Source organism: Carcharodon carcharias, chromosome 16 (genome assembly GCF_017639515.1).
Source record: "Carcharodon carcharias isolate sCarCar2 chromosome 16, sCarCar2.pri, whole genome shotgun sequence".
In the NCBI taxonomy this organism is placed as follows: domain Eukaryota; kingdom Metazoa; phylum Chordata; class Chondrichthyes; order Lamniformes; family Lamnidae; genus Carcharodon; species Carcharodon carcharias.
Window position 1 is genome coordinate 66,286,671 of NC_054482.1, and position 16,708 is coordinate 66,303,378.

Consider the following 16,708-nt stretch of genomic DNA (forward strand, 5'->3'; position numbering starts at 1 on the left):
TTTTTTTATTTAGATCCTTTGGGCCTAAGCATACTCATAGCTTTCCAGGTTGTTTCACTGCAACCATGCTGCTAATCTAGTCTGTGGGAGTTGTCACTTTCTTGATTAATCCCTCCTTTTCCAGCTCTTCTATCTTGCCTTTTGGGCTCGACTTGAGGGTAGTTGGAACTATTCTTGGCAGATGCTGAATTGGTCTTACAGTCTCATCTACTTCTAGCTGATATTTTCCAGATAGACATCCAAACCCTGTAAACACATCTCTGTACTCCCCCAGGATCTTTTCAGCAGTCAATGTTTTGTGTGCTGTGACATGTTGTGAATCTCTATTGGCATGTTTAGGGTTACCAATCCAAGCCTTAGACTTGTTCTGGATGAGGTGAGTGGCTGTGGCATTCCATCAATGATCTAGAACTCAAGATCTTCCTTCTTGCCATTGCACTGGATTCTCAGACTAACTTTTTCTCTCGGTATGAGTATCATGCAATCATATAGCTGCAACCTTACTTTTGAGGGCTTCATCTTTGGACCACTATGTTGAGCCATTTCACTCAGGTCTGTGAAGGGCACAATGTTGCATGAAGCACCAGTGTCTATCTGACACTTCTTGTTCACTTGATACTGTCCTTCTGCAGTCATCATTGTAACAATCATAAACCATTTATCACCTATTGACTAGACAGAACCAACCTGTTGTATCATAATAGTGCTTCATCAGACTCTTCTGCTAATATCCCTCCAGTGGCCATCTATATAGGCTTGTTCTGCTTCTTTCTAGCTAAGCACTTGTGTGCAGTGAAAACACTGCTTTCCCCACACTGGGCAATACTTCTTTTCCTTTGTATGATGCCATCCACAGTATTCGCATTCTGCCCTTTGTCCGTGATTGTTCTGCTCTTTCAGCCTGGATGTCTCTCAGTATAGTGCATGTCCTGGTCTTTTCTGTCATACGTATGCTCGACCTGACATTTTACAACTTCCCCATCTCTACACACGTCTATCACTTTCTTGAGTGTAAGTTTATCATCTTTCAGTAGACTTGCTTTTCTGAGGGGTCTTCTAAGAGAATTATATCTTTACTCAGATCTTTTAGTTGCCCAAATTCACTTGATTTTGCAAGCTGTGTTACTGCAGTCTCACACTGATCAATGGGTTTTTTTCACCTTGAGCTCTAGTATTGAATTCATAGTGTTCATATGTTACATTCACTCATGGTTCCAAGCATGCTTTCAAAACTTTCAAAATCTCTGCCATCTGTTTTCTTTATTTGTTGGTTAGATTTAGGGTGGAATATAATTTGCAGCAGATCCTCCCCAGTAGTGTTGGAAGTGTGGCTACATGTATCAGCTCTGGCTTGCTAATTAAATCTGTTGCAAGCTAATTGTAAGTGGAAAAACTACAAGTTCTGCCACATATCACCTTTCATTTCTATCAGAGGAGGGGAATGTTTATCGCCATGTTAACTCACTTGCAGCCTTTGGTTTGAGTGCTTTTCCTTGTCCTTTTTCAGCCGTTTTTAGCAGATTTGAATATTTCTGTGCTTTTCTGAGCTATGGCTTCTCTGCATAATTTCCATGGTTTCAAAACTCTATTTTAGCTCCACTCCTGATACTATGTTTCATATTCAAAGATAGTAATGCTCCTTAGTGTCTTTCTTAGTGTGAGATCTTTATTCAACTGATCTAAAATGCCTACTTACAGAGAGAGTATGCCTGATGGCAGAGGTCACATGACTGTGGCAAACCAGATCAGACATGTAGTACTGTTGCATTTCAAAACCCAAACAGTGGTCATGGCTGATTCAACCAATTGAAAGAGTTCATGTATATTACTGTAAAAAGGGAAATTACAGTCTCTTGGTGCTCATTGATAACCACAAAAAGTGGACCAAAGCAAAGCACAAGAGTCAAAACACTAATACTGAACGAACAAGTTACTTTTTGCTTATCATGGTTTACCAGAAGAGTTTGCCTCAGATAATAGCCCTCAACTTTGCTCTGCTCTGTTGCAAAGTTTCATGAAGCAAAAAGGCATCACTCCTCCTTATCATCAACATCAAATGGAGCAGTGGAAAGATCTGTTAGGAAAGTTAAAGAAGCACTCAAGAAAAAGCTGCAAGGGTGTTCAAAACCTAGTATGAAACAGTGGCTGGCTAATTTCCTGCTGAAGTATAGAACAACTCCACACTTCACTACAGGGTATACACCAGCCCTTTTGATGAGAAGATAGGTAAGGACACATTTGAGTCTGGTCCTACCATTCTTGACTGTTAAAGTTGTATACAAACAGTTCAGTCAAAAACATCAGCATGACACAAACAAAAAAGAAAGCAGTTTCAGGCAAAATGAACATGTTTGTATTTTGAACCCCCCCACCCCCCAACCCCCCAACAAATATCACAAGTGGGAGTTGGGAAAGCTAATAGAAGTGCGTGGAACCAAAATATACTTGTTTGTAATGGATGGAAAAGTGAGAAATGGCCAAGGGATGAACCAAAACATGAACACGATCTAATTGATTGAGAGCTCGTGCCAGAGTTTGAACCAATCGAATTTCTGAGAAAAATTTTCCTTGAGCGCTGGAACAAATCCAAACAATCCAAAACCTGATTCTACAATAAACCTGTAAGCAGATCAAGAAGGCTTTGTAAACCAATTCAAAAACAGAATTACCTGGAAAAACTCAGCAGGTCTGGCAGCATCGGCGGAGAAGAAAAGAGTTGACGTTTCGAGTCCTCATGACCCTTCAACAGAACTAAGTAGAAATGAATTTGTAAGCCAATTGCTAAACTTGACTTGTAGATATAGTTCAAAAATAAAAAAAATGCCAGTTGTAGTTATGCCATGTGTGCATATCCATAGAGTTTGTAAAATATTACATGTGTAAGATGCATGTTTTCAAAGAATACAGGATCTGTTTTATATGCAACTCATAGCCTTTTGAATATGTACCAACAATAGTTTTCTTTTAGAAAGAGGAAGCAGTATAACGTACTTACATTATATTAATGTGGTATGATGTTTGAGCATAGGCAGAATGTAATGATGCAGTAAACTTATTCATGTGAACTAGCTATGCCTCATGTCAGTCTTCCTCAATTGCACTATGCAATTTGTCACAAAAGGAATGCACTCTTTTCAATACTATTTATTGGCTATTGACTTAAGGAATGATCTGGCAAAATAATATTGTCCTGATGCAACTTACTGCAGTGAAATTTTAGGCCATTGTGTTTAAGTTGTGTTCATCCAGTTTCTAAGAGTTTGGGAATGGTTCCCATAACAAATACAGAGAATAATACATTTTGGGGGTGTAAAAACTAGTGCAAGTAAGCATTTTACACTGTACATGTCAGATGATATATTCTGGGAATTAAATGTACAGGTATAGTTTATATGTTCTTTCAACTAACAAAGTGATATTACTGGAGATATACCTAAAGCCAATGTTCTGAGACTGAAGGCCTCAAAATAAAAATGCTACAAAGGTACAAAGTAGAAATTATCAGGTAAATTTAATCATTTTGTTATGAATGTTTTTTATGTCATATTATAAGAAAGCTTATTTTAAGTTTGTAATTGGGAGAAAGGAGATAAAAGGGAGAATAGGCAGATAAACATGTTAAAAATATATTGAACATTTTGATTGATTCACTTTCTTCATGCTAAGAGATTTGGATATCAGCAAACGTGATTTAGGTCCTAATAAAAACTCTTGGAGGACACACTACTATATGCCTCCCTACAATCTGAAAAACAACTATTTACCACTACTCTCTGTTTTCTGTCCCTAAACCAATTTTGTGTCCATGCAGCAAGTGCCCCTTTAATCCCAATTTTGCACCAAGTTTATAATGTGGTCATTTATCAAACACCTTTTGAAAGTCCATATACACAGCATCAACTGCATTACCCTCATCAACCTTTTCCATTACTTCATCAAAGATCTCAATCAGAGCCAGTGGAAAATAATCAACAACTCATGTGCAAGTTGTTGATTATCCCTTTGAATAGCACAGATAGGGTTTTTTTTCATGCTGTTGAATGCATGTTCAGTTGTGAGCATTTAAAAGAAAATGGTAACTAGAGTGGTGAGGTCAACAATGGCAGTCTAGTGTCAAATCAGCAATAGATGCTGACTGACATCATGATCTGCCTATTCTGCATCCTTGAGGTGCATGCACATAATGCCTGCACTAATGGTCTCACAGAGATGACATTTGGCATGCACAACATGGCCATCACTTTACCAGTGCTACGGAGCTAAATCTTTCTGCTTGGTAGTTCAGAAGACTGGGAATTCATGCTAAGAGAAAGCAAGCAAGATTCTCTCTAGATGGTACAGTTTTCTGTTTGGCAATTTTTGAACAAAACCCCCCATTGAAACATGTCTCTGAGAATAGAGCAGAGACTGTGTTATTGTGTGTGGTATACTATTAGAAAGGACAGAACACTGAAAACAGGAGGAGTGAGGGATTATGGATTGGGAATTACCCATTGTTGAAGTTGTGCCAGAGCCCACCAGACTTTTTAAAGAGGTTGGAGAAGGAATGTACCTAGGGATTCTGTGCCCTCAAGACTGTCGTGACATGAGTGAGAGATTTGTAGACGTGTGCCTTGACAATGGTAACTGTGCCGGGGTCTTTGGCTGGAATACAGCTACTGATGAATGTGACCAAGTGCTGAAATGATAGATTGGGAAATGAGAAATTCTACAACATGCAGACTGAGTTGAAAAGACTGTGAGATTACATGTGGTCCCACATCTGTGTGGGAAGTAATACAAGTACCTTTAACTTGGTGAGGTATTTAGTTGTTGTATCAACTATTTAAATCAAAATGTATCTTTTTATTTGAAATGTCCTTCAACCATTAATTAAAGTTTAAACTAGTTTGTTTATTACAGTAAAAGTTTTAAAAAGTGAAATCTTGTCCAGCGGTTTTCTTTCCATTGGCATTGAGGGGATTCCTTTCCTTTTAAAAAAGCTATTGGTCTCTACCAACATCATAACAATAAACACATCATTCAATTCCAGTTCCTGTGAATAAAACCCCAATGTGAAACAGCTTCACACCTTACCATCCCTCTGTTATGGACCATCACAACTTGGTCACAATTTTGAATTAAAAACGATTAAAAAAAAATTTCATACCAACTTTATCCAACAAATCAACCGCTACCCCATACAAAATTCAACTAATCATCTTTGTGCATTCCCTTAGTGCCTGGCTTGCAGACGCCTTTGCCTGTCCTAGTGCCACTGCAGTGGCTGCATCATGGTTGGTAGAAAGTTGCTGACTTTCAATGGAGGAGACTGCAGATGCCTTTGCAGAATGCCCTTTAGCAGTTCTGGCCCTAGGATGTCTGACTTTGGGCTGTACCACTTCAACATGGGTGGCAGCAGTCTAAGCTGGTTGACAGGCAACAGCAAGGACACAGCAAGGTGGAGTGGCAGGGTGGGAGGAATGAATGAGAGAACACAGCAGGTTCACACTCCATGGAATCACTGCCACGGCCCTGGGGAAGAGGTGCCTCAGCTATTTTAGTAATCTATTTGAGGCCAGATTGCTGGATTGCTGTGAGATCCTGAAAATCCCTTTGAGCATTGGTATCTGCAGCCATGATGGCAGCAATCTGACTTTGTATGGCAACAAACTGAGATTAAATTACCTCAGCTTTCACTGTAGCACTCAGGCATTGGGTGGTTTCTCCTGGTGCTGCAATAGAAGCTGAGACATGGGCCATCTAATGCTGAATCATGGTTGGGTCTGCACATGCTGTCATGGAATTAGTAACCACTTCTACACCGGGAAGAATGGTTCCTAGTTCTGCGAAAAGTCCTGTGCCAAGCTGGAACCAGATTCTTCCATAATCCTTGGCAGTGAAATCAATCTTTCTGGCAGTTGTGTCATGCACCAAACATTTCAGTCATTTCCATCAGCATTCTTCAATACATTGTCCCATCAAAGTCTTCATCCGAGTCCTTTGCAGCAGAACTCATGTCTGATCTAGCTCTCTTGTGAGCTGGTAGATGGATAGCTCTTTTCCTCTGCCCAGTGACTCCCCATGTGCAGATTCTGCCTTTATGTTGTCCTCTAAAGCGCTTGCAGTGTCAGAGTCTGAACTAGTGACTGTGAGTTTCAGATCAAGGGATGGTGTTTCTTCCTCCTCAGTCTCTTCTCCCTCTAGGCCTTCAGTCTCCTGCACCACTGCCTGGTCAGGCAGCATTTCTTGGGGATTTGAAAATATAAAGGTACAAGGGCAGGGTTAGGGTAAGGGAAGGAGAGGAAAGTCAGAGGTGCATAGTTTACGCCATCTGCAGATTGTAAATCAAACAGATTGTGGGATGAAAGTGAAGCGGCATTTATGAACGTGCATTAGGCAGGAACATACTGTCTCAGATCTGCCACTGGCCACTGCTTCAATGGTAACCAGGACCATCTTCTCCATTGGGCTGAGTATAAGCCTATCCTCTGTGGATTAGCTGCTCTGGACACCTATTATGGTTTGCCTTGTTCTGCAAGAGAGAGGGAAATGAATTGGTGAGTGAGAATGCGGTGAATGGAGCAGTGTGTGAGGCTAGTGGTGCAGTTGGTAGAATATGGCATTTGAAGATGTATTTACTGATCTGGTCATTACATTTCTTTCAGCACTACATCAAGTCATCAGGGCTAGACTAGTGGCTTTGATCGCAATGGCTACCTAACCCCACTGCCTTCTCTGTATCTGTCTAGAGGGTCTCCTGACCTCCTGAGGGAAGGGAACCTCTTTCCTCTGTTCCCCAAGGCCTCCAGTATGGCACCCGAAAACTTTGGGGTGCATTCTCTGGCCTCGTGTGCTATTTTTGTAGTTTCTTCCTTGTCTTCTATCCTTCTTTAACCACATATAGCCACTGCTGAATCCAGAACATCGCCTTTAAGAGTTGCAGTCTACCTTTAAGTGGTCCAAAAGCAAAATACTGTAGATGCTAGAAATCTGAAATAAAATAGAAAATGCTGGAAATACTCAGGGGGTCTGGCAGCATCTGTGGAGACAGAAACAGAGTTAATGGCCAGAATCTTCGGCTCAGTGAGCGGGGGCGGTGCCCACTCGCCAACGCAGGCTTGCGTCCCGACGTCACTATGTGTCATTCCGATTTTCAGTTTGGCGGACGCAGACCGGAGTTGGCTGCGCGCCCACTGAACTGTCAAAGGTCTATTAAGGCCATTTAAAAACTAGTTAAACCACTTAACATAGCTGCCTGTCCAATCTTAATGTTGGTGGGTAGGCAAAGAGCCCAGGCAGCCTTCGCATTTTTCATGAAACCTCATCCACAGGTAGGATGAGGTTTCATGAATGATTTATAAATGAAATAAAGATTTTCATTAAAATTTATAGACATGTCCCAGCTCTGTGACACTTTCACATGAGGAAACATGTCCTAAAATTATTTTTTTTTATTAAAATTTTTGAAACTCAAACTAATGCCTCAGGGAGATTTCTGTTCTCTTTCGCACGCATGCTGGACGGGCCTTAATTGGCCTGTTCATGTAAAATGGCGGCATGCAGCCAATCGCAGGTGGTGATCGGCTGCATGCCCGCCTGCTCCCACCCAACCAATCCCCCCCCCCCACCAATGGGGAGAACATTCTCCCCAATTTTTCAAGTTGACAGACTGATCAGTTTGGATGAAAGGTCATGATTCTGAAAAGTTAACTCTGTTTCTCTCTACATTTAAGTGGTGTTATCTTCACGCAAACTTGGGCCCCTGCTGAGTCACACAGCAAATCAGCAGTGTTCAGTGCTGGGTTGCATGCCGCATTATTAGCAGATAATACCAAGTTTGCACTCTGCCTGAAGCACTTTGAATGGACCAAGGCTAATTGTGCAATGTGATCCATATGCCTGATTTCGGCACTATCTAATTTTGTTCCCAATTTGCCTTTAACAAATACCTGCTGGCTTTCATTTTTTAACCCATATTTTCCTAACTGCCAATTAATTTTGTCTTGTCTTAATTTCTCTAAAAGCTTCCCCATTACCTATGTTAGGCTGACTGGCCTGTAGTTGCTGGATTTTTGCCCGTACCTTTTTAAACATGGGTGTAACATTTACAATCCTCCATACTTCTGGCACATCTGCCATAAAAAAGAAAGGTTGGCAGATTGTGGCCAGAGTCTCTGCAATTTCCACCTCTACTTCCCTCACCAACCTATAGGGATGCATCCCATCCAGGCTTGGTGACTCTGCTACTTTGAGTGCTGCCAACATTTTAAGCATTTTATCCTCTTTATCAATATTTATTACATCCAGTTTTCCCACCACCTCCTTCTGTGCTGTGCCATTGGCAGGTCTTCTTCTTTAGTAAGGACAGATTCAAAGTGAACCAGTGTAATATTCCTTTTCCAAACCTTATCATTTCACTGTCAATTAGTACTAGATGTGTGCTAAGTTACATATTTTGTGTTGTATGTGAGGTCAGTTAAGTGCGATGAATTAACTTGGAATTGAATAGAGTTTGTCCAAACTTGTGTCACTGGACTATGTTTCTCCATTTCAGAGAAGAGACTTCATCCCATTAATGTACCTGTCTAAATCAAAAGCCTGGCAACATCAAGTTCCCAGTAGAAAGCTTCATCAGTGGTTCTGAATGAATAGAGGAAGTGTAAAAACTGTTGTATAAGCACATGCATATCATATGAAAATACATGTCATTTTTTTTAGTTAAAAAAGGAAATGATCAACCATAGGTCATAGGGCAGTGTGTTTGCTAGAGGAAATTACTTTGAATAGAATCCTTCTCCTCATGATTTTGGAATTAAAAAAGATTAAACTTCAACATTTGAAATTACATTGTTTGACAAAACGCATGAAGCCTGTTACATTAGAACATATTCAAAAAGAAGAAACACAGGTTATTTCAGTTTGATTTTTATCTAATGTGGCATTTTGCGAAGTTTAAGACTACCTACCTGAGGAGTTAATTTTCCAACTCGTTGTGTTATAGGTTCATTCAATACAACTTCAACTTTGCAAGAATCTTTGGTTTTGGGAATGTTGAACTGCAGGTCATTGTCTGTCACGTATGTATGCTGCCCCCTGCCAACTATAATCCCTCCATTCAGATGAACAAGTCCATCTGCTTCTGTACGTCGGGTGTAGGAAGTTACCAGAGCTAACAAACTTAGAAGCATCTTTATTTTAAAAGATGTTTTCTGTGGACAAAACATCCTTCAGAATAATAAATATTAGATGAGAACAGTGCTTGCAATCAGGAAGAGGAAAAAAGTTTCAAATCCAAAATGATGATTAAAAGTTACAAAGTTTTCCCATTTTATGCAGAAGGTCAGGTTGAATGAAGGTTACTTCCAGTTTTTATCCACACGCCTGAATAAAGTCCACCACAGGTTTTTTTTCTAATTTTCTTCACTCAGCAGTCAGGGCTCCTATGGCCTGCACATTACAGGAACCTATTCCATTTGATCCCAACTTTCATGCAGATTTCCATCTGTCAGTGAAATAAAAAAAGGTTTAAACAGCTCATTGATATTTGCCATATTTAAAAATACTATTACCATTTATTTACAGAAAGGGCTTGGAGCAAAATTATGTTTAAATGTTGTCTTTTTAAGACAAGCTGTATTCGCACAAGTTAAAAAAAACACTGGGGTGAAAGGAGGTTTAAATTATTTCTCCATCATTCTTTGCAGTTAGCGCTATTCTAATAAAACAGCAAATCTGCTTTCTCAATAATGAGCAATGCAATAGAGTAATAATGGTATGGAAGGAAGCCATTTGGTTCATTCAATGCATGCCAGCTCTCTGGAGAACAATCTAATCAGTCCCATTCCCCTGCTCTATTCCTGTAACCCTTCAAGTTTATTTTCAAGTACCTATTCAATTTCCTTTTGAAACTGTTGAGCATCTCCACTTCCACCACCCTCAGGGGCAGTGAATTCCAGGTTATTAGCACTCGCTGTGTAAAAGTGCTCTTCCTCACTTCCCCCGTATCTCTTTTCTAAAACCTTAAATCAGTGTCCACTTGTCCTTCTACCATCAGCTAATGGGAACAGCTTTTCTTTGTCTACCATAACCAAACCTGTCATAATCTTGTACATCTCTCTCAAATCTCCCCAAAATCTCCTTTGCTTCAAGGAGAACAACACCAACTTCTCCAACTCAATATTGTAGCTAAAATCCCACATCCCTGGAACCATTACGAACATAATAAATAGAAGCAGACCTAGGCTATTCAGTCCATCAAGCCTGCTCCACCATTCAATAAGATCATAGCTAATCTGATTTGGCTTTCACTCCACTTTCCTGCCTATACCCCATAATAATTGGCTCTCTCCTAGGTTAAAAGTATGGCTAACTATGTCTTGAAAATATTCATTGACAGCCTCCATTGCTCACCGGGGGAGAGAATTCCAAACACCAATGACCTCTGAGATAAGAAATTTCTCCTCATCTCCATCTTAAATGGAAGACCCCTTATTTTGAAACTGTTGCCCCTAGTTCTAGATTTCTCTAGGAGGGGAAACATCCTCTCAGCATCTACCCTGTTAAGCACCCTCAGAATCTTATAATGTTTCGATAAGATCACTTCTCATTCTTCTAAACTCCAATGAGTATAAGCCAAACCTGTTCAACCTTTACTCATAAGACAACCCATTCATCCCAGGAAATGTCCTGATGAATCTCCCTGAACTGCCTCCAAGGCAAGTATGTCTCTCCTTAAGTGAGGTGATCTAAAATGGCACACAATATTCTAGGTGCTGTTTCACCAATGCCCTGCACAGTTGTAACAAGTCTTTCCTACTTTTATATTCATCCCCCTTGCAATAAAAGCCAACATTCCATTTACCTCCTTAATTACTTGCGGTACTTGCATGTTGATTTTTTGTGTTTCATGTACAAGGACAGCCAGGTCCCTCTGTATTGCAGCATTCTGCAGTCTCTCTTCATTTAAATCATATTCCGTTTTTCTATTCTTCCTGCCAAAGTGGACAAACTCATCTCTTCCTATATTTATGCTCCATCCGCCAAACATTTTGCCCACTCACTTAACCTATCAACATTTTGCAGACTCTTTGGCTGGGATCTTGTGGGCATCATCCTGTCAACAGACTTTTGGTTATTCTCCAAATTTTATGCCATACCAGTGATGATGCCTGCTGCTGGCAGGACTGGAAAATCCCGCCCTCTGCATCCTCCTCACAACTTGCTTTCCTACCTATCTATATATCATCAGCAAACTTCACCACAATACAGTCGATCCTTTCATCCAAGTCATATAGATCGTAAATAGTTGAGGCTCCAGTGGTAACCCCTGTGGCACTCCACTAGTTACAATTTGCCAACCTGAAAATGACCCATTTACCCCAACTCTCTGTTTATTGTTAGTTAGTCCATCCTGTAACCATACCAATATCTCACCCCCAATACCATATGCTCCTATCTTGTGCAGTAATCTTTTATGTGCTACTTTATTAAATGCATTTTGGAAATCCAAACACACACATTTACCCCTTTATTCACCCCACGTGTTATGTTCTCAAAGAATGCTAATACATTTATCAAACTCGCTTTCCCTTTCACAAAACTATGTTGTCTCTGCCTGGTTTTATTATGGTTTTCTAAATGTCCTGCTACTGCTTCTTTAATAATTGGTTCTCGAATTTTCCCAATGACAGATGTCCAGCTAACTGGTCTATAGTTTCCAGCTTTCTGCGTCCCTCTTTTCTTGAACAGAGGTTTTACATTTGCAGTTTTCCTATCTGCTTAAACCTTTCTAGAATTTTGGAATTTTGGAAGATGACAACCTTGATCTCCGTAGCCCCCTTCTTTTAATACCCTATGACTCAGGCCATCAGGTGCAAGGGACTTGTCGTCCTCCCATTAGATTTCCCGTTACTTTTTCTCTAGTGTTAGTGATTATCTATGTTCCTCCCTCCCTTTTGCCACTTGATTTTCAACAATTATTAACATGTTTTTTGTGTCTTCTACTGTGAAGATGGATTTTTAAAAAATCGTTCAAAGCCCCTGCCATTTTCTTGTTTCCCATTTCTTATTCCCCAGCCTCACTTTTAATTCATTGCGACAGAAGGCTGTGGAGGCCAGGTCATTAAGTGTATTTAAGACCGAGATAGATAGGTTCTTGATTGGTAAGGGGATCAAAGGTTATGGGGAGAAGGCGGGAGAATGTGGTTGAGAAACTTATCAGCCATGATTAAATGACGGAGCAGACTCGATGGGCCGAATGGCCTAATTTCTGCTCCTATGTCTTATGGTCTTATGGTCTCACCCTCTAAGGGACCAATGCTCACTTTAGCTACTCTGTTCCTTTCTATATACTATTAGAAACTTGTACTGTCTGTTTTTAGATTTCTTGCCAGTATTTTTCTCAGGGTCCTGTTTCTCCTTCTGAATTCTTTTCTTAGTCATCCTTTGTTGGTTTCTAAAACTTTCCCAATTTTCTGTCCTACCACAATTCTTTGCAGCATTTTCATTTGATATCACCCTTAACTTTCTTAGTTAGCTATAGATAGTGCATCCTCTGGTAGAGTCTTTCTTCCTCAATGGAATATACTTTTGTTAAGGGTTATGAAATATCTCTTTAAATGCCTGTTACTCCTTCTCCTCTATCTTACCTTTTAACCCATTTTCCCAGTTCACTTTAATCAACTCTATCTTCACATTCTCCTAATTGCCTTTATTTCCGTTTAAGACACTTGTTATGGACCCACATTTCTCACTGTCAAACTGAATGCGAAATTCTAACATATAATGATCACTCTTGCCTAGAGGATCCTTTCCTATGAGGTCCTTAATTAAACCTGCCTCATTATACACGACCAGGTCCAAAATAGCATGTTCCTTGATATGATCCAGAATATAGTGTTCTAAGAAACTGTCCCAAATATACTCTATGAACTCTTCTTCTCGGCTAACATTGCTAATTTCCACCCGTCCTTCCAAAATGTCAAATACCTTTGAATATTCAGGCCCCAGTCATGGCAACCTTGCAGCCAGGTCTCTGAAATGGCTATTATATCATATTAATTTATTTCTACTTTTGTTATCAATTCATCTATCTTGTTATGAATGCTGTGAGCATTCAAATAAAGAGCCTTTAATTCTTTCTTTTTACCATTTTTGCTTACTCTGACCTTATTTGCTGGTATGCACTTAGGTTTGTATGCTCTGTTACATTCTAGTTATCATAACCTTGTATCATTATCCTGCACAATTGCTGTGTCCTTTCTCTTTAAATTTCTATATCTTCCCTCATGTGAAACCTCTGCCACTATTTAGTTCAAAGCTCTATTTATATGATTCATCAAGACACTGGTCCCAGCATGGTTCAGGTGAAGGCTTTCCCAATGGTACAGCTATGTCTTGCCCCAGTACTGGTCTTAATGTCCCATGAATTGAAACCCACTTCTCCCACAGCAGACTTTGAGCCATGGATTCAACTCTCTAATCTTATTTACCTTATGTCCGTGACTCAGGTGATAATCCAGAGATTATTACGTTTGTGGTTCTGTTTTGTAATTTAGCCCCTAGCTGCTCACTCTTCTTCAGCAAAACCTCTTTCTTAGTCCTACCTATATCATAGGTACCCTTGTGGACAACTGGTTCCTTCCCCTCCCACTCCATGTCCTTCTCCTGCTCTGAGGAGATGTCCTTAACCGTGGCACTAGACAGAAAGCACAGCCTTCAAGCTTCATGCTCTTGGCTGCAGAGAACTATACCTATCCCCATAACTATTACTGTCACCCACAACTACATTCTTTTTAACTCCTCCCACTTGAATGGCTTCCTGCACCGTGGTGCCGTGGTCAGTTTCCTCATGCTCCCTGCAGCCCCTGCTCTCGTCCACAAAAGCTGCAGGAGCCTCGAAATTTTTGGACAATTGCAAGGGCTGAGTTACCTTTTGGATCCCCATACCAGTGCTACCTTTTGGATCCCCATATCTGCCTTACTCACAGTCAGACCCCCCTGTCCCTGTCTCTGGACCAAATCAAAAGTACCTAGCTTAAAGGTTGTGACTGTCTCCTGGAAGAAAGTGTCCCGATAACTTTCCTCCTCCCTGATGCGTCACAGTGTCCGAAGCTCAGACTCCAGCTCATCAACTCAGAGCTGAAATTCCTCAAGCTGCAGACACTTACTGCACATGTGGCTGCCACGAATCACACAGGTGTCCACCAGCTCCCACATGTTATAACTACAACACATAGCCTGCCCTGCCAACTTTATTTTGCTTTGTTTAACGAATTAAGTTGAGAAATATCATTCTCATGATTATCTGTAGTTATATCAAGTGGTTTAACTAGTTAACCTATAAATTTGATGCAATACTTATATCTCCCCAGTACTATGTTAAACTACTGACCACTTAGAGAGGCAAAAATCTTAAAATTCACAAACCACTAACCTAATTACTCCACTAATTTATACTTCCAGGCTTCAGCTCTCATGTCCCACTGCTGGTCTCTGGCTCCATCTCTTGGCTCACTTATTTTAGGTAAAAGGTCAGAGCAATACCTTCTCCCTTACTGTACCGAATTCCTTCACTCACCAAATTCCCAAGCTCAAGTTCTGGATGGCATTTTCCCAGAATTGCACTAAGTGCAGTAGCGGGTGGGTAAAATTGAGTCCTACCTGCCAATAAAAACCGTATCGGCCCGAGCCTGCCTCATTATTAATGCATTCCCAGGAAACACACAGTTTCCATGGCAGACAGGCTCTCATTTGCCCACTTGCCATCACCCCACTGTTGCATTATGCCAGCTGCCACCTTTAAAAGGCAACTACCAGCAATGCATTCATCACCACCAGCTCACCACTGCTGTCTGGGAGACATGGCCAGCAAAGGCAAAAAGACTGTAGCCCCGTGTTTCAACGACGGGTCCCGCAAACGACTGCTAGATGCCGTGGAGGCTCAACAGGATTTGATCCACCCCCCGCTCTGGCCGCAGAATGGGTAGCAATGTCACCAACCTGGCTTGGGAGGCAATGGCAGTGGTGGTCAGCGTGAACGCCCTGCAAAGGAGGGCAGCCACCCAGTGTTGCAAAAGGATGAAAGATCTCCTCCGTTCCACAGGGTAAGTCACTCTTTTCATCACTCCCAACTCACACACTCACAAACCCATCACACAACCACAGGGCCCTCACTCACTGCTAGTGCAAGGGACATCACCATTCACTCCTTCACACACACCATCATTGTCCTCGTCCTGTCCATTGGAACACTCACCACCTATGCAGGCCAGGCATACTCATCATCTGGCCTGGCAGGTGTCCTGATACACACTCCCCATCTCTATCCATGCAGGACAAACTGGCTCACAGCAGGATGGAAAAGTTGCCAGCAGGTGGAGGGATACTGGAAATCAAAGTTCTGACAGAATTTGAAAATACAGCCATCCAGCTGGACGGCAATGACCAGGACCAGTCTTGTGCCTCTTTCATAGGCAACTGCCATGCGCTAATTATCTCCCCTCTCTTTCACAGGCACATCTGCCAAACAGCTAACAGAGCCCATGACCCAGGGCCTCCAATCAAGCCCTGAAGAAACCTCTGAAGAGGAATCTGAAGGCAGCCTCCCTGAAGTCCCATCACAGCGCTTACCCGTACCCTCCAGCACGCAGGGACACACACCTCGGTGGGACCTAGCTTTAGAGTAGCCTCGGGATCACAATCTGGTGAGCACATTGCACTTTCTGATCAACAGCAGGAGGCAGGGACTTCCCAGGTCCCTGGCGCTTGGAGGTTGCTGGAGGCCAGAACGTTGCTGAATCTGAGTCGGATGAAGAGCCTCTGGACTTGGTCATGCCACTGTTGCTGGAGCTGCAAAGGCAACTTAGGGAATAACAGGAAGGGATGTCTACTGCACTCCTCAGATTGCAAGGCATGATGGAGGAGTCCATCAGACTGAGGTGATAGCACCAGCATCGCAATGCACTGAGGTCAGGACTGGCAGGATGGCGGCCGTCATGGAGACCTTGGTCCAGGACGTCACTCCTGCACTGCTGCGCAGGCTTAACTCCATCAGTGATGCCATAGTTGGCCTCCAACAATGTGTACACGAGAGGAGTGCTGGGCAGGTCAATCTCACTCCAGCTATCCCTTCTGCTCATGGAGTCAGCCAGGGGCCCTCGGGTATCTATAGGGAGGACAATCAACAGGTGCATGCTCCGAGTCCATCCACCCAGGTGACTCTGGGAGTGACCGGCCCATCCGAATCCTATCTTCCTGTGATGTCCGCAGATCCAGCTTCACAGGCCAAGGAGGGTGCCATTGCCACACAGCAGGATCCCGATAGCAGGCCGGGGCCCTCCAAGTCTCAGCCCTCCAGAGGACGCCTGCCAAAGTCATCACAGACAGGGTGTCACAGTCAGCAGACTGCTTCCACCTCTGCTGTGGATGTCCGGGGAGCAACAAGACGTGGTGGCAGGGTTAAGTAGTTGCACAGCCTGGATATGAGTGTTGATCACGTGTACATAATGTTCACTATTGTCAATAAACCCCTACCTGTGGGTCCTTGTTCTGATGAGCAGTGTTCTTGTCACTCAGATGTGAAACCTTTCTGCACAAGATAAAAGGCAGGTGTCTCAGTCCAGGGCCTCTTTCCTCTTCCCATCATACGCGTCTAAAGTTTCATGGCTGCTCTGCGCAGCCTTCTGACCACAGTGATGGTCCAGTCTCACACTCCTTGGAAACATTA

At 42.1% G+C, this 16,708-nt stretch overlaps 1 protein-coding gene across 1 annotated transcript in view; it reads right to left on the reverse strand.

Annotated features, from left to right (window-relative positions):
* Positions 1–16,708, reverse strand: part of frem1b (Fras1 related extracellular matrix 1b) — a 255,156-nt gene that overhangs the window by 192,431 nt on the left and 46,017 nt on the right. Inside the window, exon 2 of the mRNA XM_041208368.1 lies at positions 8,949–9,484. Coding sequence (XP_041064302.1) covers positions 8,949–9,206 — 258 coding nt within the window. The 5' untranslated portion in view covers positions 9,207–9,484. The remainder of the gene's footprint in view (positions 1–8,948; positions 9,485–16,708) is intronic.